We start from the raw sequence: 19,815 nt of genomic DNA on the forward strand, positions 1-19,815 counted from the left end.
GCTGGTCAATAAGTAAAAGAAGAACACAACTTCTTTCATTGCTGACATCACTTCTGTCACTGTGTTCCACAGATGGGGCAAGGTGCTGAGGACTGTGAGCAGCAGCAAAGGTATCAGGGAGGCACCCCTCAGCAATTTGGGCCTCAAAACCCTCTGCTAATGCTACAGGCCTCTGGGCTGAGCTTCATCCAGCTGCTCATGCTACATAATGGTAGGGTGCTCACAGGGGAGCCATCAACAGTTGCACTGCTTTCCCAAAAGGTAAAAGGGAAGTCTCATTAGACCACATTACAAAGAGGTGTCATTGTATGCCTGTTAAATTGGTTACTCACATTTTAATGATAATCAAGAGGCTGATGTGAATGTGGTGAAATTGCTCACTTGTATGCTGTTAGTTGTGCTGCAAACTGGAAACTCACTTGGTCATGAAAATGGTCATATATTCCATGACTCACGAACATTTTAAGATTGCATAATACTCTATCATGTATTATAATTTATGCAATAATAATAAAGTATGATCCTCCCATTGGTTATTATAATAGGTTGTTTCCATTGTTTTTTGGTTCATTTTAGCTAGTATAAAGATGCAGGGTTTTTCTTGATATTACAATAAAAATGTTCATCAATAGGGAAGTATTGATTAAATAGAATTTTTGCATCCATTAAAAATAAGTAGGAAAACCATAAAACCACCCAGAAAGTCATTAGAAAACAATACTAGATGAAGAAAAGCGGAATGCAGTATTATACCTGTACTAAGATTACAGCTTTAGAAATATACTCATGCTTGAAACCAGAGACAGAAGGAGTAGGGAAAAGAGAAACAGCAGATATAATGATAGAGCACGACTGTAAGAGATCATTAAAATTATCTCCATTATGGTTGCAATATTATTAGTACAAAAAAACAAAAACCCAACATATCTAAACTCAAGAGGCCAATGATTCAGTACATGCTAAGTACCCAGGACAAAATGACAATATTGTATTGTTGTAGCATGAGTTCAGATTCCACAGAAATTACCTGCAAGTTGAGCTGTGACTGCTTGGAAGGGCAGCTTTCGGAACATGTCCACTAGGGGCTGTACTTTTCTTATGTTGACTAATTCGTGTTTGCCATAATCCAGCTCATACACAGACACCAGTCCATTGGTCAGGATTCCTTTTAAAAGCACCCTGTGCCACCTAAATGTACATTAGATTAAAAAGGAAGAGAAAACACATAAACTCAATACCTGCTTTAAGGGCAAGAAGTATTTTATAAAAAGAAAAATTAATGCAAATTATGTTTATCAAAATTTAAAACTATATTGTCAAAAAAGTTTTAAAAGCATTTCCGGCTCCTTTTTCCAAAGCTTACTATTCTCTGCTTTGCCACTGTCTTATTTGACAGAATTTGCTCATTCAAGAGACTTTCACGGGCCTCATGGAGTTAGTGAAGGAGACACACACATAAACTGCCAACCATCACTAAGTAGAATGAAACAAACGCCATGGAGGATGACCAGGACAAAGCCAGGGGATCCCTTCACTGAAGGAGGGTGGACAGAAGATGGCCACATGTTTGGATATGGTACATGCTTGGAAGATGGAAAGAGAGAGGCAAGCAGGACCAGCTGGGGATGAAGAAATGCTTGAGAAGAAAAGCACAGAGGACTGGAGAGGGCATGGTGTTTTGGAGCAGAGCAAACCTTCCAGTATAGTTAGAGAGTGGAATGCATGGAAGAATGGAAGAGAAGTCAGACTAGGAAGGCAGGCTGGGGACAAATCAAGTAAGTTTTGGACAAAAAAAGTTTGCAATTTTAATTATGACAAGTAAGGACATTAAAAAAAGAACTAAACACAGGATTCAACCCACCACCTAAAATAAAGAACCTGGAAAAGGTAGACGAGTAGGAGGGAAGTGGAGTATGGCTTCAGATCTGGAGCTCAAGGCACCAGAAGGAAATCCACAGGAATCTACTTAACTCTGCTGAAACTACATCAACATCACTAAAATGAGAAAAACCCAGACTTCAAGGTTAATATATGAAAGATCATTTTAAAGTCCTACCTACATCAACATCATTAAAGTGAGAAAAACCCTAGACTTCAAGGTTAATACATGAAAGATCATTTTAAAGTCCTATAGTCTCAAATACATGATTAAAAAGTATTACTACATGAAGGAAAGGAAGATTGTTCATAACAGCTAAAAGAAAGTCTCTATGGAGGTGGTCTCTGCTGCTAAATGGTGTAAATTGGCCTCTAGTTGAGGTGGCATGGTCAGTCATTCTCTGGAACAGGTTTACTAACCATAAGCCAGAGCCCACCAGAACAGCAAGCCCTGTACCACAACACACTTCTGGACTGGGGTTGGCTGGAATGGACTTTTTCTCCAGCGCGTAAACCCCTAGTATAGGAAACCCATTCAGCTGCTATAGGATGAACTACAGAGAAACCCCAAAACAAAAAGGTCAGCTTTCAACACTGTGACTGGGGGCTTCTTAGGGAACTCCAGAAATTTTCAGACAGGCTCAAAGTGCAGCAAGCAATACTCCATGAGTCCCAGCAACAATTGGGACACAGAAAGGATACATAATATGTACATGAGTTTTGGGGGCCAAACAGACCTGAATTAGAGTCCCATCTGGGCCATTTTCTAGTTGTGTCACCTTGGCTCTTTATTTAAGCTCTGGGCCTCGATCATCTCATGTTTAATATTTAATGTAAATTCACTTACAGAAATAATACATGGAAAGTGCCTGGGACATTACTTGGCTAATAATAGGCACTCAGCAAATGGTAGTTATCATCATTATTATTAAAATGAAGACAAGCTACTATAAATAAGAACTTGAGATCAAACTGAAGAGAAATTTTCACATGTGGAAACACTTTTGGTATAGGTTGCTAATTTGTGTAAGCACAAAAGGGGGTAAAAACACTTAGTTTCCACCAATAGCATCATCTTAATATTATACAGGGCAAATTGGTGGTGGTCTGTGTTTTTAGTCTATAAATAAGTGGTATAGAGCAGTGAAGAGAGAGTCACCAGAAAACTGATGTGTTGTATTTCTATTTAGTTTTCAACTTTCAAAACTAATAGCTTAAATGAAGACTTCAGTTTTGGCTAGTTTACTAAATTTCAGTACCGGCATCACCTGGAATTTGTTAAAAACAGATTCTGGAGCTCCACCTGCAGAGATTCTGATTCAGAATGCCTGGGGTAAGGAAGAATAATCTGCATTTTTAATAGGTTTTCCAAGTTGTTCTTATGCTGAGATAGATTTGGAAACCACTGTAATAAAAATATGTATCTAAAATTCCTAAGTCTTAACTTACCATAGTTGGGAACAAGGTTTAGTAAATAGTCCTGAGTCTTAAGAAAAACAGAAGCTCTAAACATTTTATACTGATTCAGTTCATGAAGTTTTTTAAAAAATCAGATTATCTGTTTTTATATACAAAACATCCCTGGATTATCTGGGGCAAATTAACTAAAGTCCAAGCGTCCTGGGGCAGAATGGCTCAAAGACATGGCGGGCAGAGTGGGGACTGTGAGGGCCCATACTGTAGGTCTCCAGTTGATGTGTTCTCCTTCCTACCCAACCCCTTTCCTCCAAGGAGGATCTCCTCACCTGTAATCATCATTAATCTGCACCCCCAGAAAATGATGAACATTAGTTTGGGTTTTAACTGTGATTATCTTACAAAGAGTTCTGATTGAGGCAAACCTACACAAACTGAATTAAACCTATTTATGTTTGTGGTCATAAATAACACAACAGTAGAAATGGCTTTTTAAAGAAGAAAAGCTTATGACATACAAGTGGTATGTTTTTCAAAATGAGAGCTATTATACTCTTCACTTTGAGAGTTAAAAATTGGTTTTCATCTTCCATGAAAATGACCAAACTTTATACACACCTATGTTTGCTATCTTAAAGAATTAAAACATTTCATATAAAAAAAGCAGTTTGACCTTTTAAACTGAGTTTTGGGGTGGGTGTGTGTGTGTTGCGGAGGGGTGACTGTTCTTTGTGTTCAGCATCAACAAATAAGCTTGTTCATTTCTCCTAAGCAAGCTGGCAAAGGAACAGGATGGGCATTGTGCCATTTCCCAGGGCTTCATGGCCTGAGTGGAGAGTGGAGAGTGGAGAATGGGGTGTCTGGGCTTTACTTGGAGGAAACCAGCACATCCTGCAGGGTTTTGGGGAGCAGGGGTGTGGACCTAAATGTGAAAATATTAGAAAAAAGACTGAAGTGCTAAAGAAATGTAAGAGAAAATATGTTCTCAAAACCCCAAGGTCAAAGAGTAGTGAAATAAGCATTGTTGCTCCTTATGAAAGATGGCACAGATGCCAGGATACAGCTGACAACATAAAGCAAGAGTCTTGTCATCTTCCAACAAGTGATTTTTTTTTCTAGGAATCTATCCCATAAATAAATAATCAGAAATGCAAATATTTATATTCACTATTATTTATAATAGTGAAAAATATAAGGAAAAAACCTTACATAACAAAATAGAATGGTAAGTAAATTATGATTTCATTGGGAGAAAGGAATTCTGCATATCATGATTAAAATAGCCATTATAAAGGTTCCTGAAGAAATTTTATCACATGGAAAAATGTTTATAACATAATGTTAGGTGAAAAACGCAGGTACAAAATTATATATACTAATAATATACCAACTATATAAACATGCACATATAAAATTAGAGGAAATACATAAGTAGTTTAACGAGTGTTATGTGTGGGTGGTTGATTTTAATTTCTTAAGCTTTTTTATATTTTAAAAATTTTCCACAATATTTTTATTTTTAAAATAAAAAGTCATTAAATGAAAAAAACCTAGTTATTTTCTGAATAAAAATATTTTTCTAATAGAAAAATAGAAAAAACATTTAAACATTCATTTTAGATATATAATTAGGTTTTAACAGTAATATGGCCAATAGATTTCTTGATAAATGACATCATTTTAAATACTAGAAAATCGCGAAAATTACTGGGTTTGTTTCACATTCAAAATTCCCATTAGTACAGTTCAAAGTCCCCCTGCCTAGATTAAGACTCTGGCATCATTTTACACATTTTTCTTAGGAGTAGAATAAAATGCTTTGTCCAAGGACCTACTTATTTTCCACTTTTGCAGCATACACTTGGTCTTTCTCCACTGCTATGTGGCGCTCTTCAGACACACTGTAATATAGAATCATCTCTTCCATCAGAACTTCCAACTTATGTATCTCCTGCCAAGGCTGGATGACAAAATAGCCTGGGTGACAGGCTACAGGCACATACACATCCATGTGTTCCCCTGGCTTTGATAAGTGGACAGGAGGTGGCAATTGCTCTGTGGAGAAAGAGCTCATGTGGTCCACCATGGACTTTTTGATGACATCTGTTAGGTTCTTTCTGAAATTCTCTCCAGTGTTGCCCGACATGGGCATGTTGCCATTTTTGCTGTCAGGAGAGCCAGCTCCACTGGATATGGCACTCAAAAACACATCCTTCTGATGCTTCCACAAGTCTGCATTTGTAATCTGGCGATTAATACTGCGATGAGGATCAGGGAAGTTCTTAGGGGTAAATAAATAAACATGTGCGATCCCTCTGGTTTCATCCACTTTTGTAACCTTTGGAAAACACAAAAAACAATACAAGAAATATAAGTTCACATTAAATTTTGAGAGGCAGTTACAGTAACCATAATCATTAAAACACAGTATTTTGCCAAAAACCTTGCTAAAATCCATTTTATTTAAGGAAAGATAAATGATCACAGTTTGGCAATGAATGGGCTCTGAAGTCAAAATAGTCTAGGAAACAGTGCAGCCTTATGGAAATAAAAAATTTACTAATCTTTAAAAAGTCTGCGCAAACTTTATAACCTGCTACAGGTCATTATCATTGAGAGGAAGGGATTCTATATATCATGATTAAAATAGTTTAATGACATTTCAAAACACTTAAAGTAGAAATTATAAGTATGACGAACCCCCACGTACTCATCACCCAGCATCAATAATAAAAAACAATCACAATGATGGCAAAATGATTTATAAGTGTTCTGCTTAAGGCTGGTGTGTCCTCAAGACTGGGAAGGGAAGGAAAAAGCTCTGACATCCACCACATCTGTAAGCACCCCTCTATCAAATTCCTTGTCTGGTCCTAGTATATGTTCTCATACCCTTCCCCATCTCCAATTACATGGGAGGAGACGGACCTGGGGAGAAAAAGAGGAAGCAAGTTCCACAGAACGGGTCAAAATCAGTTTTACACTTTTTGTCCAGGAGACCCTCTGACTACCTAACCAACTTTGCTCTTTTGGCCAGAGGTGTGTTTGTACGGAAATACCATACATTAATAATTGGGATTGTACTGCTGTATGTCCCAAGGAGCTAGGTGACTTTTGGCTATTCTCATCAGCAACTCTGGTTTATCTTAGTAATGATAAAAATAAGATACTTCCAGCCACATCTATCTTTTACCAAATAGGGCTAGAAATGAAAGGCAGGTACACAGGCCTGAAGAGAGGGAGATAACAGCAAGGCAACCCATCTACAGTAATTTACTTAAAATGTTTTTTTTTTTTTCCAACAATATGCCTCTATTACATTCATCCTCTGAAGTACTAATCAAATACTGACTGCGAATTCATTTTGATATTTATAATACAGAAGTACAGTTTTAAAAATTAACAAAAAGTATTTTTATTGAGTAACCATCCAATATTCTGGCTTTAGGAGCTTAAAGAGTAGCTGAAAAAACAGTGTTATCAGGTGACAATTGAAGAATATGAAATAGTATATAATTAAGCATGTAATTGTACACTATAAACCCCAGAGGAATACAAGGACAGAAAAATCAGTGCTAGCTAGAATAATTTAGAAGTCTTCATGAAGATATTTTTCAAGGACATTTCATTTTAAATGTTTATATAAAACAGTCATACAATTTTCATCAGTTAACAGAGAAAAATTATCTTCTTAAATTTGTATTCTTGGATATATGAGCAATGTTTTTGATTTAAAGATGCAAAAGTACAGAAAAAGAAACAAGAGCTAGTGAAATAAGTACAGCAGATTAAATAAACTTTAGGAAAAAGAGGCTAAAAACCACAAGTATAAACAAATGATATGTTTATAATCTATGCTACTTTATGAATAAAAAAGAAATAGAGGACTTATTTAAATGATCTTTAGAAACATTCATCAAGAGATCTGTGGTCCCTCTGTTGGGGACTTAATTCCTTACCATGAAGCAAAATAGAAATGGAGAACCATCTCTTCTACATTAATAATGGGAAAAACTGTAAGAAGGGTTTAAAAATAATACTGGAGACACAGGATAACTTCTTAAATAAAAAAGAATTAAACCATAAAATATCTTACAGCTACACTTGTAACCAATTTCCTGAATATAAAAAATATGTTGGATGTGGAAGCATCCATTTTACAGTGAGATAAAATTCCTTCACAATATCTAAATGAGCCCTGACAGCTGCCGGCTCCCTTTCTAAATGTATCAGGCCCAATAAGATAACTAACCTTAATGCTACAGTCCGAGCAATTCAAAACAGAATCTCTTAACCAAAGCACTGCATCTGGTGTCCACATGCCAATAGATTGTGGAAGATCTGCTAAACAGCACTTAATGGCCTGAAAAGAAAATATGACGGAAAAGTAAATATACCATGTTAAAATATCTAGTTATGAGTAATGTTAATATTATTTTCCTACAAATCAAATGTTACCAAGATAGACAGCAAGCAACAACAGCTAATAATGACAATTACAGTTCCTGGTTTGAGCATCTGCTATGTTCCCAACTCTATTTATGTAACTACTATTGTCTTTACTCCTTTATGAGCCAGGGCTTACCCCCAGCACTCCATATACTTCCCACCATACAATACTTCTGCATGACAGGTGTTGCAGCTCCATTTCACAGACGGGGAAATGGACTCAGAAAGACTGCATAAGATACCAAAGTTGCAAAGACAGGGTTGGAACTTTTATCAAGGTCTACCCTCTACCTCAACTTAAAAAAAAAAAAAAAAAAATGCCATTTGGAGGAAATCTGACTCCTGCTGCTTCATTCAGCACTTCCTGAGTACCTCGTGGATACCAGGCACATTTGTTTGCCCTTTGAAGGAGGCTGTAATGAGAATTAAGGAGGGTGAGAAAAACTGAAATCCACAGGTCCCTAAAAGCCTCATTTTCCCCAGTGTTTTTTAGCTCCTCCTATCATTATACAAGCATCTGTAGAATGGCTACAGCAGAGGCTAAAAAGTGAACTTAGGGATTTCCTTCAGCTTCAAGCAAACCCTTGAATCAATGGAAGCAATTTTGTGAAGGGGATGAAACTCAGTTCCAGGATTCCTTTTCCTCTCTGAGCCCCTTCCTGTCTTCCTGCTTTCCTCCCTCAGGAGCTCTAAGTCTCTCGCTCTGCTGGCTGGATGTGGTACCTTTCTTGTTGGAGAGGAGGTCACTCAGAGCAGAGATAGCACACTTGAATATCTGCAGGGGCTGGGCAGGCAACGAGGGAGTGAGGCAGGCCCAATGGGGCCAGCAGAGGAGAAGGCCCCAAGCTCCTTAGGAGCACTGCCCCACAAGAAGAGTGCTCAGCAGAGTCAGATTTTCCAATTTGTCAACAGAGAAGCTAGAAGCAGGATTTTTTGTGTGAAATTTTCTAATTTTAAAATGCTGGCAACCAATTCACATTTTTAAAATACTGTAAGAGCCAAGAGCCAACACTCCGTATTTAAGGGTTGGCTTTGGCTGACAGTCCATCGGTCTGGTACTCTGATTTAGACTCTTGGAGAGGTGCTGTGAGCCAGAGGCTTGGGCTAGCTGGTTTTTAAGGTTCTCCCAACCAATAGTCTTCATATTTGTCAAATAATAAACCTAGATAAGGTTATGAAAAAAAACTTTAGTGACTGCTAATGCCGCAGCATACAGGTGGTACTGTTGCGGACTTTCAGACAGTCGCAGTGGTGGGACAGATTCCCAACTGCCCTCCAGCCCAGGGGATCTTTTCCAGGTAAGGCTGGCCCTGTATGGCTGTTCCAACAAGAGGTATTATTAAGTCAGAGTAGCACTTAAAGGCCTATCAATTTCCAGAACTATGGCTGAGCAATAGACAGTAAAAATGATTTTGAAAAAAGCTTCTCTATAATAGTCACGGCTAGAAAAAGCAATGATGATGGGAGGGAGAGACATGTCAAAAGCCATGCTAATTATGGACAATGTTTCCTTCACTGAGTTTGATGGCAGATGTCTTCTTGAAAATATTAGTAAATGGGCATCTTGAAGTTGTAGAATACTGAATAGTTTCATTTTTTAAAAGATATTAATTTGTGCACAAAACCCTCTACTTCTCTTAAAGGTACTGAGTAGTTCTAAAAAATTCAAAATATTCAAAATCCTTATCATCTGAATGTTCACGAATAAAGAAAGGATTGACTGAAGTTAATCTTTTAATTAAAATGTATGGTGGGGAAGTCACTGAGAAAATGATTATGTCTAAACAGATTTCCAAAGAAAATGGTTACCTAAACTAAAAACTCTAAAAATAAACATTTATACACAATATTCTGGAACTGTATATAAGTCAGTACTGGCATCTAATTATCAAAATGGAACCTGTAACTGGACAACACAGCTTAATGACTAGATGTTCTTGAAAACAAACATTTCTCAAACAACAGTCTGTAAATATGACTGGTCTTGTCTAAGTCAGCCACGTTTTACTTCTGAAAACTAGTACACAACTACATTTGGACAATTTCCAATTTTCTTAAAAATTAATGAGATCAAAACTGAGAAGGCATCTTACAATAAAATTATGAACACATCCAAATCTGTTCCAGCAAATCTCCCAGGCTGGTAACATAGTACCTGAGGTGGTATTGCAATCACTTCTTGTAGGAACCGAGGTGGAATTTCCCTGAGCTCTGACACTTTCACAGATGTCACAGTGCCAGAGTCCAGGAACTGAACATCAAGAGCTCGGCTGCTGTGAACGTTTGTGATCTGAAATGAGATAAGTGTTGGCTAATTTGTTAGCATATTCAAAAGACAAAAATGCTTCTGTGCAATTATATTTTGTACAATCCTCAATTGCACATTAAAAGCAACAAACAATGTTAAAATTTTCCCTTAATTTAAAATGTATTTACTTATTATTATTATTATTATTATTTTGAGACGGAGTCTTGTTCTGTTGCCCAGGCTGGAGTGCAGTGCTGCAAACTCGGCTCACTGCAACCTCTGACTCCCGGGTCCAAGTGATTCTCCTGCCTCCGCCTCCTGAGTAGCTGGGATTACACCACACCCAGCTAATTTTTTTTGTATTTTTTAGTAGAGATGCAGTTTCACCATGTTGGCCAGGCTGGTCTCAAACTCCTGACCTCAAAAGGTCCACCCACCTTGGCCTCCCAAAGTGCTGGGATTACAGGTGTGAGCCATTGCACCCAGCCTACTAAATACTTTTAGAGTAGAATTGCTTTCAACACCTAGTTAATCAGTAATAATCAGCAAACTGATAATAAACTGTAAAATTAGTAATATTTATTATTTCTCCAATTCTAGGACATGATTTATTATAAAATGATTTGATACATTATTATATACTGCTGATTAAAAGATACAGTCTGTTCTCCAAAATATTACAATATAAGGGAAAAACTATTGTTTTGGGGTCAAAATAATAATTACCTTTGCAATTATTTGTATAACTATCAAGAATAAATACGTGATTAAACATAGGATCTGCTTTTCACTAATTATTTTTCCTTCCCTGACTTTCCATACATCACTAAGAGAACAAGTACTCAAACCTTTTGTCTACCTTGAAGGTAGACAATATACAATTTGATAGTAACAAAAATAATAATAGATATTTATCTAAAGTATTTGAACATACACCAAGAAGGCTTCTTTTTACCAAAAATGCATAATCAAAATTTAAACATGAAGATACTCAAATTGTGAGATACTTTACAACATAATGCTATTCTTCAAAAAGTCAGGAACAGCAAAGAAAGGCTGGAGTATACTAGCCAGACTGGAGTATACTAAGAAGGCATGACAACTAAAGACAATGTGGGATCCAGATTGGACGCTGGAGCAGAAAAAGGACTTTGTGGGACTATTTGGGAAATGTATGTTCTATGGATTAACTAACGGTTTTGTATTAATGTCAATTTCCTGGCTTTGAAAATTGTGCAATGGTTATATAGACGTTAATATTTGCAGAAGGTAAAAAGCCACTGAGACCTCTTTGTGCTATTTTTGCAACTTGTAAAAAAGGAAAATTATTTCAAAATAAAAAGTTTAAAAAGTTGGTATGCATACACTTATATATTTTAAACTAAATTACACAGAACTTTAAGATCTGAAGAATGCCATGATCTTTTCAACGAGTCATGTTTTTGAACCTTATCCCTAGGCACATATCCCTTGGTCATATGACCCGAGATTTCAGTCTTCTGACATACATTCACATTAATAGCAATAATTACTTCAAAACTGCTACTCTCATTAAAGTAGACATGACCAAGTTTTATTTAAATAATGAAAAAAATCAATTAAGTTATCAATATGTTGCTGCGTAGCATTTAAAAAATTCAATAAAGCAATGATTCTTACCTTTTGGGGGTTGATTTGAGAATCTTATAAAATTATGCATACTTTTCCCCCAAAATATATAATACAAGCACACAAACAATTTGCATACAATTCCAGGAGGGTTGAGGGACCCCCTGAAAGTTGAGGTCCTTGCATCTAGGTTAAGAACCTCTGTATCAAAGGAAAAAAAGAAAAAAAAAAATCAAGCCAATTTTTTTTCTTATTTTTTGGTTTTTTTGGTTTTTTTTTTCTCTTTGGTTTTGTAGAGATGGTATCTCACTATTGTGCCCAGGCTGGTCTCAAACTCCTGACATCAAGTCATCCTCCCGCCTTGACCTCCCAAAGTGCTGGTATTACAGGTGTGTGCCACCTCAAACTAGATGAAGAGAGACAGAGGGAGGGAAAGCAACCACAAAAATCCAAAACCTGCGTTTTTAAAAACATACAGAAACACAGGATAAATCACAACAAAATTCAAGTTCATAACTGAGCTTGCAAGAAAATAAGACAATTGTTAGTGACTAGACATAGAAAAGTATGTGAACATTAAAGCCAAAATAGTCCTGGGCAGGAGACATGGCCTTAGATCCAGGCAGGAGGGAGGGAGGATCTGACATGGCCCCGTGAAGCCATAGTTCTTAAAGGGATATACTCTCAATGGAAGGGCAACTTTGGACAGCAATTAAGCAAGATCTAGTAAAACTGAAGATATGCATTCCCAATACCTAGAAACTCCATCCCTATGTATGTACCCCGGAAGACACGGACAGGAAGGTTCAAAAAATTAGGAACAATCTAAATATCCATCATCGGGAAGATGGAGTGATAACGTTGGCATATTCATAGTGTTGAATCATACAGCAGTGAAAATAGATGAACTAGAGTGGCACACATCAACATGAATGAATCTCACAAACATAATGAATGAAAAAGCATGACCAATACCTCTTACTACTTATATAAAGTTTGAAAATATTTATTCATTTAGTTATATTTATTCATTTACCTTTATATTCCATACACATATTCATTAATATATTTCCACTATTTATATATAAAAATATACAGTAAAAGTGTATATCTACAAGTACAAATACAGTAAGAGTATAAACAAGTAAGAATGAGAAAAAACAAATGAAACTGGGGTGGAGGCAGAAGAAAGGAGATGTAAACTTTCTTCGACCATAACTTCAACCATACTGGTCATGTTTTATTTCATAAACTGGTGAGGAGTCTGTGAGTATTTATTCCGTTTTTTAAAAAACCTATGTGTATATTTCAAATATTTCACAATAAGTTAAGATTAAAAAGCCAAATGACTGATTTTTACCTCTACTCGTAACCATTTTCCTTTGCAATGGAAGAGGCAGATTTTCCCACAGAAGGGTAATGAAACAAAGCACTCGGAGGTCATGTGCTACAAAACAGAAATGCATGATACTCTTATTACTCTTAACAAAGAGCATATTGCTACACCATTAGAAAAACAGATTGCTGTGGCACTGGCAGACTTAACTGACATGTAATCAGACTTCCTGTGAGCCCTTCCCCTGCAGGAAACACACTGCAATGGATGCAGCAAATACACAAGGTTATAAAACTTTTGTCTTGTTACTCATACATTTGTTGACATCAGTAGTTTACTCTCCCTACATGCACATGGCTCATATATCAGCATTGTTAACATTTCTAAAAACATTAGCCTAATATCATTATGATTCACTTAGGTACTGGCTCCATCAGTTACACATGAAGAGAGGTGTTGAATCTGACAAAAAGGAGAGCAGCATGGATGAAAAGTGAGGAGGGTGTGCGAGCTGTCTGTAGGCCTATTCTTTTCATCTCTTCACATTTAGATGCAAAGATAACAGTTTTCTAAATTAAATGTTTTCTAAAGAAAACATTTTTCTAAACAAATTCTAAAAACAAAGAAATGTTATCCATACAAATATGTATGTCAGTGCCAGTTAAATACCAACAAATCACAGCTGTAAAGATGAAGTCCCCTCATCTTCCTCTTCCGCTGTAGTTTGAAGTTGGGGGTACCTGCCCATGGTCTCTTTCTGTTCAGGGTGTGTGTTTCTACTCTCCCCAAAGGCAATGTTTTACTTAGGTTACGAGTGCAGTAGGAAATACCGAGTCCTTCTCACCACCATAGGTTACAAGGACAACATCCATACAAATGAGTCATTGGAGTCAGCTAAGCTGGGGGTTTCAGATTTTTCAAAGATAGACTTAAAATTAAACCTCTGTAACACAGAACAAGATAAAGCTATAGGAATGTCTCAGTTCCAGACTGTACTTTGAACGCGGGTTTAAACTGATTCAGTGCATATTTTGGTGTACCTAATCTACATAAGACACTAGATTCGGTAGTGTAAGGGATACAGAAAATTGGTAAGGTACAGTCTATGCCCTCAAGAAGCATACACTCTAGAAAGGCAAATAAGTACCCAGATAGCTAACATGCAAACTGAACATGAATGCCCTCAGGGGCCTGATGTGCTTTGTGGGTTAGAGGGAAGGGTTCACTTCCAGGGACAAGGGGGTAAGGGCAGAAGTGGCAGTAGGGTTTAGTGATTTGGAAACCACAGCATATTCTGAAATATGACCATAATGTCCTAATGGAGGTAAGGAAACCATTTTAGAAACTTAAAGCACAATAAAAGCTCTGCAGAGCTTGATTCAGAAAAAAATACTATAATTAAAGGATATGGAGCTTATTAATACAATTTGGACTGCAGAACCACATTTATCAGGTGGCACGTTCTCAGGTCCATAAAGAGCTCAAGGAGTGATGTCTGAGGAGGAAGATGAAGGCAGAATTGAGGGGGAAAGTTTTATTATCCTCCTAAATTCCAAGGTTTCTCCTTGCCTGAAGCAGAAGAGTCAGCTGGCTCTAGCAGACAGTCACAGGCAGCTGCACTGTGGCATCATCAACTGCATGTTATAAATAACATATCTACTGATTGCTGAGCACTTACTACATGACAGGCACAGTGTCCTCAGGACAATCCTATAGGGTACACACTATTGCTATCTTTGTTTTACAATGCGGAAACCAGTGTTGTGTTTTTCTTTTAAAACTCTGAAGTCTGGAGCTCTTTACCTACTATTCTAGAGATTCCATTTCGGACTACTAAAAAATTGTTCATACTTAGGCAATTTAGTAAATTACCCTTGTTTGTAATTTTAGGGCTAATTTTAGAAGTAGAAGAGGTTCTGCTATACCTTGCAATGGAAGTAGTCCTCTATCTTATGTAGAAGGTCATTGAGCTTGTTCAGACCCTTACAAGGCACCTGGCAGTAGAGTGTCCCATCAGAGCAAATATTAGTTACTTTGACATTTGTGTACATGGCGTCAACCTATAACAGACAAAGGATACCTCGTGAATGCTTGAGAGCAGAATGCAGCTCTTACCTACCTAAAGGGTATCTACCTAAACATCCCATTACAAGTCTTTGCATTTTAAAATCTTTAAGTTGGAGTATATGTAAGATGAAATGCAATTTATAGCTTAAATGTACAAAACTAATCTAGATTCTTTTCTTTTTAAAAGAAATGTCTAATATCATTTATGTCAAGCATAAAATAGACATTGTGCATACACTCCCACACTCCATTGTCTGGAAGGCCAAGACTATCTTTAATATTGGTTTATTTTCTTATCATTTATTTAGAAAAAGAATTACATAAACCATGTTTTGCAACATTAACAGAAGTGAAAATAAACTCTCACAAAATCAAATCCTTCATCAGCCTACTTTCTAACCCATGTCCTGAGGCCACATGAATTTGGGTAATTTTAAAAAACCATAATCAAAATTAATATTCAAATTTACCCATTTTTAGTCAAACCATAATAAAGACATTCACAGTGGTTCTACTTATTAAAACAGAAGTTTCCCATTGTTTCTGTGAAGTCTTTAAAATGACCATTTTTAACATCTCATCCTATTCTCCTGAGTAGATATTCTATAATTTATTTAAAGGCTTCCTTCTTTTGGGGCATTTATGTTCTTCACATTAAAAAAATGTTAAAGCTAATAATAAACATCTTCATGGACCCAATTTTCCCTTCTTTTGTGTTATTTTTCCTTATTATCTTTAGAAAATAATCTCATATAAAATCAATAGATGCTCTTTGTAGGAAATGGAAAATAAAAAATCCAGTTCCTAAGAAACAATTACTCTGAACATTTTGGTATTTTTTTCCCTTCCAGCCCCACTCCCTCCTTTTTCCCCCTCAATGTAGATGTAATCCGTCTCTATCAATTGTTAGCCTAAAATGTGTAATATTCTGGTGATTTTTCTCTCATACAAAATGTGTAACAAGCAACAACAGTGATCACAGTGGTACCTGCAGGTGAACCTCTAGTGACTTGTCACATATAGCCTTCAAGCAGGTGGCATTGATATTGATATCATCTTCTCCTGAGGTATCGTATAGAACAACAAGTGGAATGTCAGCTTTGTCAAGTATTTCTACTGCAAAGATCTTTCCACAAGTTAAAGACTCAACCACCTTCACTAGATCAGGGTCATCACTTAGGACTTCCAAGCCTGAAAAATATTGAATCTTTTTAATTTCTACTTAATTAGCAAAATCATTAAAAGATGAATAGATGGATTGTGTCTGGTTTGACCATTATTAAAATTATAAGCCTACTGCAAAATTATTAAATTTTATATGAAAGCTTTGCCTTATAATCTTTATCTTACCTCTTAGGTTTTAAAAAAATATAATGTAAATGCCCTTTTGAATGATACACTAAGGCAGGCAATCTTAAAACAAGCAGAAAAATGGATAATCAATCAGAATTTCCACCTTGGGAAAAACAGTCTTCACTTTATACACGAACACATATTTAAAACCAAAAACCTAATACATATGAGAAGCCATCAATCATGTCTTCCAGTCATATGTTTGTAATGCACTTCCTACATATATACAATTATTTTTCTTATAAAATGAACATTTATTGGAAATTGAGACAACCATATTATTTCTTTTTTACTGACCCTTAGGATACCAAAGAATCTTCTGATTTATCAAAGAGAGATTAGGTAGTGTTTAACATAACACAGGTATTAGGTGAATTTTGTTGTAGTCCAACTACTCTTTAAATTCTTAGAAAACTATAGTTCCACATAACATATATGACAATTTTAAGTTAATGTATTAAATGAATTAAAACTAGCTCATATTTTCCCCAATGGTACTATAATGCCTATTTCCGTATTTTCCTACTTTAAATCTACAAGCTAAAATTCAGACTCCTCCTGAGTTTTTTCTTTTTCTTGTTCTGTTCTCCAGACATAGAACTTTGAACTTTTCTCAAACATTTAATTTCAACACCCTAAATCCTGTTCTATGCTCTTGATACATTCTTTCTAACACCAACTTCTAAAAGTTGTTAACAAGTTTTTAAAATTTCTTCAGGTTTATCTCACAGACAGATAAGAGCCAAACCCAGCTCCTGTGACGTAAGAATTCATCCCGCTGAGGAGGAGGCATTTTTTCAGAGTACTCATTTTCATGAAATAGTTATGATCATTTTCTGCATTTGGCTCAAGTCCCCCTGGCATGGTGCATATTTCAATGCCTTTCCTCATCACGAACATGACCAATGTGTTCTCTGTCCTTTAAGTTTATCCCTATACGGCACTCTCATACATGTGGATTCCTCTGTTTCCTTTAGGAGGAAGGAAAAGAACAATGATACATCCACTATGCCAGAAACTGCAAGTGACCTGTGATCAAACTCATGCTTAGGCATATGAGGGTGTGTCAGTCACACCCTCACAGCATCACCACAGTCCATCTCAGCAGGGAAGGGGCTGAGAGTCACCTCACAACACGCTGAACAACGTATTGAAACTGATCAAATGTCATGAAGCAGGGCCTCCATCAATTGTTACTAGGGCAGTTAGAACAAGAAAAATCCCTTTAAGATGGCTAATAGACATTTTTATAAGAAATTATAATATGTTTTTACATATAACATAAAATATAAAAACATTATAACGTTTTATAATGGTATCTTATAAAGAACACATTCGACATGAATTTAAACCTTTCAAGAAGTAACATATTATAACATGAGATACTTAGTCCATTTTAGGATTCAACCATCCAAATATATAACCATCCAAATATACCTAAAAAAAAAAATAGGTAATAATCTATTGAAATGGAGAGAGTTTTTTAAAAAGTTCCTCTTACCTGCAAGCTTACATTTTGTAGCTTGAAATGAGAGTGAACAAAACTTCGGGTTTAATTTGTATGCTTTGTTTTTTTCAACATTTTCACTGAAACCATAGTCAACATAGCATACCTAATGATTAAAAAAACACAATGTTTAGTTCTTTATCCTCTCTTTAACAAATCCATTTGATACACTTGATTGGCTCAATCTTATTCCATAATCAGCAAGCTGAGTGGCACAGTGGCACTTGGAAAAAGCTAGGGAGGTGCCCCTGACTTACCACAGAAGAGAAAGACTGGAGCTGAGACCAAGGAAACCAGAGCTCCTGGTTCCAGGTCCCAGTCTTCTACCTCACCCTACCCCTTCAAAGGGAAGAACAAGACTGCTCAGCCCCGCCACCTTGCTGTTGCCAGTCTCTCAGCAGCCTATCTACCTGGTTCTGCCAACTCTGCTCCCCTTTCCTTCGGTACTTTCATTATAATGCCTGCATCAGCTTATTCTTTTTTGAGTTACACATTTCCACCTGTTCCCTGGACAGCAGTGTTTGTTTCTATGGCAGGCATCATCCTTGTGGTATCTATCAGATTCTAAATCCTCAAAGCAGCATTTGTGATGGTTGCTCTCAGCTACAGTGCTTCCAGGGACCGAGATGCTTCATCAATGACAGTAATGGTATCACTACTGAACAGCATGGAAGTCTAAACTGGAAAACAGGTGTACCTACTTTTTTCAAGGGTGTGAAGCTGGGTTAGGCCTTCTTTCAGCTCAGCAAAAGGCCCTAAGTCTGCTGAACACAGGTCTGTGTTTGCAGAAACCTGCACAACTTTTCCTCACCATTAGCACAGATTGTTAAGAGCCTGGATATTATTTTTAAGAATATTTATAGAATCTTCAGTTTAAAAGGATTATATAAACACAAAGCCTTTTTTTGAGAAAAATAAAAATCTAGAAACATTAAGATATGGTTTAGAATAACCAAGAATCTAAGGGAAAATGTTGAAAACCTAATATGCATCTCTAATTAAAGCAGATGATGGTTATTAAAAGAAACAAAGCAGACAAAACAACAACAAAAACCAGGGCAAAGTCTTGGCCTTAATACCAAGTAACATGAGGTAGGCTCCTTTCACTGCTTCCCCGAAAATAAAGTCCACAGGCCAGCTTCTTAGTACCTAGATCATGGTACTAAACACACGAAACAAAAACCCTCCCTAGCAGAGAATCTAAGGGAAAAAAACAGAATACACCACTAACTCCATTTCCTGGCCATGTGATAAGTGGGCCTGTGGGGCCTGTCTACCTTGTATCAGAAAGATCATCTCTTAGAATCCACATCTGACTCAACACTGACTTAGGCCTAGATCACTGGCAGAGCTGCATGTCAGGCAGCTGGCCATTTAAGTGCACAAGTCTATTTCTCCAATCCCAAATTAGCACCTGTTTTTGCTTCTCATAGGCCTCAGGAGTCAGGCAGCTCTCATTTCCTTTAATAGCTATCGCCACCTACAACTGAGATTCTGTTCTTCCCAGGCCCAAAATGGAGATAACGTGGTCTGACAATAGGACATAGCATGTGAAATCATGACTCCTGGGAAATTCAGAACATATTCTTAGCACAAGAACAGATTAAAGAATAACTGCTCCAAAGCTTCAAAGTGTTTCTGAACTGTTTGTAGCTTCTTTTCTTGTTTTTAATCATACATGTTTGTATGGCAACTGCAGTTTATAAAACACTCGTCCATGCACTGTCCAGTATGACTCTCACCACACCCTGCCCTGTGTTCTTTGCTCTGTGAGGGCTCAGTAGCCTCTCTCTCTCTCTAACGTCCTGGGATCAGGGTCAGTAGTCACGTAATCCCGGCATAAGGCCCCAGTCCATCTCTGGTTCTCTGGCACCATCAAGTGGCCAAAGGTCTCCCAGCACTACCTATCACCCAGCAGACTGCCCTGGGACAAGGGCCTGGGTCAGGCCAAAC

The 19,815-nt window shown here is 36.9% G+C and overlaps 1 protein-coding gene across 3 annotated transcripts in view; it reads right to left on the reverse strand.

Annotated features, from left to right (window-relative positions):
• TDRD7 (tudor domain containing 7) overlaps nucleotides 1–19,815 on the reverse strand; it is an 80,732-nt gene that overhangs the window by 6,564 nt on the left and 54,353 nt on the right. For all 3 annotated transcript variants that reach the window (XM_023203133.3, XM_023203134.3, XM_031934020.1), the window contains 8 exons: nucleotides 17,857–17,968; nucleotides 15,991–16,193; nucleotides 14,861–14,995; nucleotides 12,960–13,046; nucleotides 9,899–10,033; nucleotides 7,547–7,657; nucleotides 5,130–5,632; nucleotides 1,028–1,188 (listed from right to left, as the gene is read on the reverse strand). In XM_023203133.3, coding sequence (XP_023058901.1) covers nucleotides 1,028–1,188; nucleotides 5,130–5,632; nucleotides 7,547–7,657; nucleotides 9,899–10,033; nucleotides 12,960–13,046; nucleotides 14,861–14,995; nucleotides 15,991–16,193; nucleotides 17,857–17,968 — 1,447 coding nt within the window. The remainder of the gene's footprint in view (nucleotides 1–1,027; nucleotides 1,189–5,129; nucleotides 5,633–7,546; nucleotides 7,658–9,898; nucleotides 10,034–12,959; nucleotides 13,047–14,860; nucleotides 14,996–15,990; nucleotides 16,194–17,856; nucleotides 17,969–19,815) is intronic.

Source organism: Piliocolobus tephrosceles, chromosome 14 (genome assembly GCF_002776525.5).
Source record: "Piliocolobus tephrosceles isolate RC106 chromosome 14, ASM277652v3, whole genome shotgun sequence".
Taxonomy (NCBI): domain Eukaryota; kingdom Metazoa; phylum Chordata; class Mammalia; order Primates; family Cercopithecidae; genus Piliocolobus; species Piliocolobus tephrosceles.